Raw genomic sequence first — 6,000 nt, forward strand, 5'->3', positions numbered from 1 at the left:
CGTTCACAGCCCTAGATTGGGAATGTGGCTCAGTGGTTAGAGTGCTTGCCTAGCATATGCAGAGCCCTGGGCTGGATCCCAAGTGCTACGTAAGATGAAGAGTTGTAATCCCAACACTGGAGAAAGAGAGGCAGTGGGGGACTCAGAAGTTCTATGCCTACGCTTAGTCCCATGCCAGCCAAGGCTACGGGAGACTGTCTAAAAAAAGGAATTTAAAGTGTTGGACTTCTATGGTACAGAAAACTTGATAAAAATTCTCTCCGATACCTATATTAACTCCTTAAAATGGTATTCCCAATGTAGAAGCTATATATTTGGGGCATTATTGATACTTGTTTTGCCAGATGCTTCTAAAGGATTAAGGTCCTTCCTTCTCTTAGAAACCAGAAAGGAGATGTTTATTCATTTCTTAACCCTGTTTCTTCAGCAGGGTCAAGAGTGCACAGAATTAGTAGTGCCTTCCCTCAGGCTCAGGGGGCATTAGGGCCACAGGCTATATGTTCATCAGGGTTTATTTGCCCACAGAGGTGATGGAAGGGTGTCATCTGGGTAACTTCTGAGGAGAGATAGAGCAGAGCATGGGGGATAAATACAGAAACTCAGAGCTGTCTCAGCCGGGTGGGTCAGTATCCAGTTACAGGTGATCATGCAACAGAAGACTAAATACTCAGATACGATCCCTTCCCATTCGTTTCTAGAGGAGTTTGCCTTTTATTTTCCTACTAGCAGTACTCAGATGCTTTTGGTTTTAATCCACAAGGATTGTGGCCAGCTTGGGGATCTGATTTAAAGCGCTAGGTCTGGCTTTGCTCTATCAGGTATTCAGCTTCGCAAAGTGGAAGAGCAGCGTGAACAGGAAGCCAAGCACGAGCGGATCGAAAACGACGTCGCCACCATCCTGTCTCGCCGCATTGCTGTGGAGTACAGTGACTCGGAAGATGACTCGGAGTTTGATGAAGTAGACTGGCTGGAGTGAGCCAGCCGCAGTGACTCGCTCGGGGTTCGATGAAGTAGACTGGCCGGAGTGAGCCAGCCGCCTGGCTCCGTATTGCAAGGCTGAATGCATATGTCCGTCGTGACGCTTGTTCTTTGAAACCGTTCGGTCATTCCAGTGTTTCGCTTCCTATCCCTCATAACGAATAACCCTTTCCTCCATAATTTTTGATTTCTATGAAAAGTATTAGCATATATTTCAAACTAAATATTTTACAGTGGCTTATCTTAATTTTACCCCCCCCCCGGAAAAATATAATTTGGTCCAATAAACTACTAAGTATTAAGCATGGACAGCCGTTATTAGAGTAGCAGATTCAGTTTTTGATATACCTTAATTGTGCACTTTGTGATTTTATTTTTTTTAAATTTGAAGAACGCAACTGAGAATGGAATCTTGAAGGCAGCTCTGTCCGTGAATGAGCCTTATTCCGTTTCTTGATGTTTTAAATGAAGAAACACTGCCTCGATTATATGAATACACTCAGAAAGAACGTGTAGCTTGTAGTGTTGAATTCTCTTAAAGGAATGGTTAGCTTTTGTTACCATTTTATTGTTTTTTAAAGACCTGCCTTATTTGACCGTTTAGTAGAACCCCCTTCCCACTTACATATTGTGTGGTACAGTTTTGCTTGCCTATAGAAGTTTAAATTTTTCCATGTGAAATACCCAGATTAAGCATATGTGTAACTTACATAATGTGAGAATTACAATCCGATGTAATAAACGGTTCATTTTAAAGGCTCTTGGGTGTCGCCCTCTGAATGGATCTGTCGGGAAGGAAGCGTGGGAGAGATTTCAGGGGGCAACTGCAGCTCTATCAGTCCCTTAGTTTTAAAAGTCAGATGTTCTCTTAGGCAGGGGAACTTGTATGCCAGCTACACAATTCTGTCTCCATTCCTACGGCCTCAGCATCCCGGCCTGCCGTGCTGTCAGTGTGACACCACTCCTGCGGCCTTGCATGATGACAAGTGGTTGGTATTGCATCCGTGCGAGGTGACAGGGAAGCACCGATAATGAGAGATTACGTGAGTTAAAGATGCTGAAGGGCCAGCCGTGACTTGCTTTCCTGCAGAGCAGTCTGGGGCTTGGAAGGCTGACAAAGATGAGAGTTTGCGGTCAGTCTGGGCTGCTCTCAGTAGAACAAAACAAAAACTAAACTAAATGGAGTTCGGTTGCTTGGCTGGCGGGCTGGCTGGCTGGTTGGTTGGTTAGCTGGCTGGCTGGCTGGTTGGTTGGTTGGCTGGCTGGCTGGTTGGTTAGCTGGCTGGCTGGTTGGTTGGTTAGCTGGCTGGCTGGCTGGTTGGTTGGTTAGCTGGCTGGCTGGCTGGTTGGTTGGTTAGCTGGCTGGCTGGCTGGTTGGTTGGTTAGCTGGCTGGCTGGCTGGTTGGTTGGTTAGCTGGCTGGCTGGCTGGTTGGTTGGTTGGCTGGCTGGTTGGTTGGTTAGCTGGCTGGCTGGCTGGTTGGTTAGCTGGCTGGCTGGTTAGCTGGCTGGCTGGTTGGTTGGCTTCCTGACTGGCTGGCTAGTTGGTTGCTTAACTATCTGAATAGCTGGTTAGTTGGTTGGTTTTGCTTTGTTTTCTAAGTGAGCCCACTCTCAGCCCTGCCTGTATCCACATCTTGCAGTTCAGTTGCCAAGTTTTCACCATCAGGATTTGTGCTGTGTCCCCACAGCCCTGTAACTGGGAACTTCTAAGGTTTGCTTTGACCTGATGCATGTGGCTGAAGTGAAGTTGGACCAGTTCTACATGGAGGCCTCCTCCTGGATGTCCCTCCCCCTCTCCGTTTCCCATCTCTGGGCTGTCCTACAGGTCAGAACCCTCAGAGAGAATGGCACCAAGAAGAGACCGTGTTAAAGCCACCAAGCCCAGGTTCACCTGCTTACAGGCGTGTAGTAAACAGGCAAACCTGACCCCGGACACATGAGGTTATAATCGAAAAAAAAAAAAAGATGCTTATTGTCTTGCTTCTAAGTTTGAGGCAAGATATTTCATGAAGCACTGTTGGGGAATGAGTGCTTGATTTACAAAGTCACTGCTAACATGATAATGTGGGAGGTATTTTAGCAAATAACCTTGATCTCTGTAAAGTAGAAATAATGAACAAAGTTCAAGTGTAGCAGTTCAACTTGTGTATAAAAAAAATTCCTAATGGCTTAACAAAAGATTTGATTTACTCTTTTAGGTAGCTTAGTTTAGAACAGTGATTTTCAGCCTTCCTAATGCTGTGACCCTTTTCTACATTCAGTTCCTCATGTTCCGGTGACCCCCACCATAAAATCATTTTCATCGCTACTTCATAACTGTACTTTGTAAATGAGGAATCATAATGTCAGTATCTGATCTGCAACCCTGTGAGAGGGTCATTTGGTCCACAGGTTGAGAACCACAGGTTTAGAACAAGAGTTTAAATAAACCAAGGTTCCTTTCTGGCCTTAGGAAAATATAGTTATCAAACTTAACTTAAAATATAGCCAATTAAAGACTGTCTTCTTAAGTGTACTTATAATTAAAAAGTTGTAGCTTGCATTTTTAAAGAAATCTTTGTGTGTGTTTGTACATGTGTATATGGGGTAGGGCACACATGGCATGTGTACATGTGGGGGCCAGAAGACAGCTTCTGGCGCTAGTTCTCCCTTCCACCTTGTTTAGCAGATGCACTCTTACTGCATGCACCTGGCTCACTGGCCCGGAAGCTTCCCAGGTTCCTCCTGTTTCCAGCTCCCGTCTGAATGTAGGAGCGCTAAGATCACACATGCGTACCACTGCACTGAGCTATGTATGGGCTCTCAGTGCCCAAACTCAGGTCCTTAGATGTAAGTGGCAGGCACAATGCCCACTGAGGCATCTCTCCAGCCCTCTGTGTGTGTGTGTGTGTGTGTGTGTGTGTGTGTGTGTGTGTGTGTGTGTGTGTGTAACACAAAGATTAATTATAACCAAATCACCTAAACCTAATGGTGTGGAGTTTGAACAGTTCAGGGAAATACAAAAGAAAACTGGTAAAGATTTTCTAGTAATAAGGTAGATATGTTTATCAGTAAAGCCCAGAGGTGTTTATTTCTCATAGTTTATAGAGTCTTTTGTTACGGTTTTGGAAAATATTTCTGGCCGATAAAAAACATGTCTGAAGAAGCCAGATTTCCAATGTAGAGTCAAAATAAGCTTTTAGTACAGGATATTCGGCCTACTTTGCAGAGAGAGGGTTTTGTTTTGCTTTTTGTTTTTAACAAATTATCTGAGGTCAGCTTTATTTATTTTTTTATTTATTTTTTTATTTATTTAATGAAAGCTACCATGTAAGGCTCACCTTCTTAAGGCTGAATTTCCTCCACATTTACGGGGTCCATCCCCACCAGGAGAATCAGGATGAGTGTGGGCCAGCAGACAGGCTTTAGTTAGTTGTTTAGCCCAAGTCTGTGTTGATTCTTTGAGCCTTCCTCTCCCCTCTGTGTCTGTGACCTCCCCCCTCTTCCCTGCAGTGGTGAGTCAGGTGGCATGAAGGATTTCCTTGCAGCAGAGATGTTGGGATAAAGTGCCACTTTTACCTGTAGAGGAGGGTATGCCTCCTTATCCACCCCAAGTGTGGGATATCCGCTGGCTCCAGGGGTATACGTTCTCACTGTGGTCTCCCGTAGTTTATGGTAATGCGAGCAGATGAGATGAATCCAAAAGACAAAATGATGCTAGTTGAGGTTGTGCTTATAAGTCACGACGTGCCTCCCGTGATCTGACCTTAGAAAGCCTTACCCTCCCTTACACATCCAGCGTCTCTCATGGGTCCATGAAGTCTCTCTGGTGCCACAATATTTCTGAAGTCACATATTTAGGGTAGAAAGCAAACATGACTTTGTTTCAATGGGAGTTCTTATGAGTTACTTTCAAAATAGAACTTGTAACTTTACCCTCAGTAAACGTGACACTGTTGATTATACTTTTTATTTTCTGCCCACTACATTTTACTTTTTGTTGAAGATTTGTTTTTCTGTACATGGGTGTTTTACCTGCAGTGCTGTGTGTGCACCACTCACATGCATGGTGTCCACAGAGGCCAGAGGAGATCATTGGATCCCATGGAACTAGTTACAGACAGTTGTGAGCTGCGATGTGTGTGCTGGGGACTGAACTTGGATCTTCTGGCTTCATGTGCCATCTGTAACTAAAACTACTGAGTCATGCATCCCACATTTCCAGGCCCCACTACATCTTATTATCAGCTGTTTTAAAAAAACAAAACAACAAGAAAACATTTCCAGCTCCACTACATCTTCCTCTTATTAACAGCTGTTTAAAAAACAAAACAAAACAAGAAAACATTTCCAGCCCTACTACCAGCCCTACTACACCTTCCTCTTATTACCAGCTGTTTAAAAAAAAACAAAAACAAAACAAGAAGAAAACAAACTCCCCTTAAAGTGAAGTATAAATTATTTCAAGCTTCAAAATAGTTAAAGAAATTCCTTTCTTGAGTCCATTATCTATTAAATTCACTTAATAAGAACTGCATATAAACCAGTAAAAAGATACTCATTGTGCAACTCGGGATTTAAAGATAGCACTTCTGTGTGATGAAATGTCAAATTTGGGAACGTCTAAGTTGGATATAAATAATCATCGTTAATTAAAGGCAACTTCCTGAAGCCAAGCCGAATGAATGTATAGGCCCTTGTAAGACACATAATGCACCCCCATTTACTCGTTGCTGTGTGAAGAATACATTTATTTATGTTCCTCATGACTGGACTGTAGAAAGCGCCAGTAATCTCTGTTGCTTTTCAGGCCTGACAGGCAGCCTCTGAGTGGAGTGAAGGCAGCCTTGAATGAGCATTTCAGGCACTGTTTTGTAAAGGCTTGTTATCAATACCGGTTTCTCAGTATTGTAAGGCCAGCTGCTCTGGCTTTTTTTCCTATAAGGGGTAAAAAAAAGCCACACATAGACAGCTGAGCATGTATTGAAGTCTTCTTTTCCCCAGAGTTTGCCTTCTCTCCTGTAAACTGGAATGATTTTGAG

At 43.6% G+C, this 6,000-nt stretch overlaps 1 protein-coding gene across 2 annotated transcripts in view; it reads left to right on the forward strand.

Moving 5' to 3' along the window:
* The window catches only part of Wasf1 (WASP family member 1), a 53,622-nt gene extending 51,897 nt beyond the window's left edge, over positions 1 to 1,725 (forward strand). For both annotated transcript variants that reach the window (XM_052163543.1, XM_052163544.1), the window contains exon 9: positions 819 to 1,725. In XM_052163543.1, coding sequence (XP_052019503.1) covers positions 819 to 976 — 158 coding nt within the window. In that variant the 3' untranslated portion in view covers positions 977 to 1,725. The remainder of the gene's footprint in view (positions 1 to 818) is intronic.
* Positions 1,726 to 6,000: the final 4,275 nt, after the last annotated feature.

This window comes from Apodemus sylvaticus, chromosome 19, assembly GCF_947179515.1.
Source record: "Apodemus sylvaticus chromosome 19, mApoSyl1.1, whole genome shotgun sequence".
Classification (NCBI taxonomy): Eukaryota; Metazoa; Chordata; class Mammalia; order Rodentia; family Muridae; genus Apodemus; species Apodemus sylvaticus.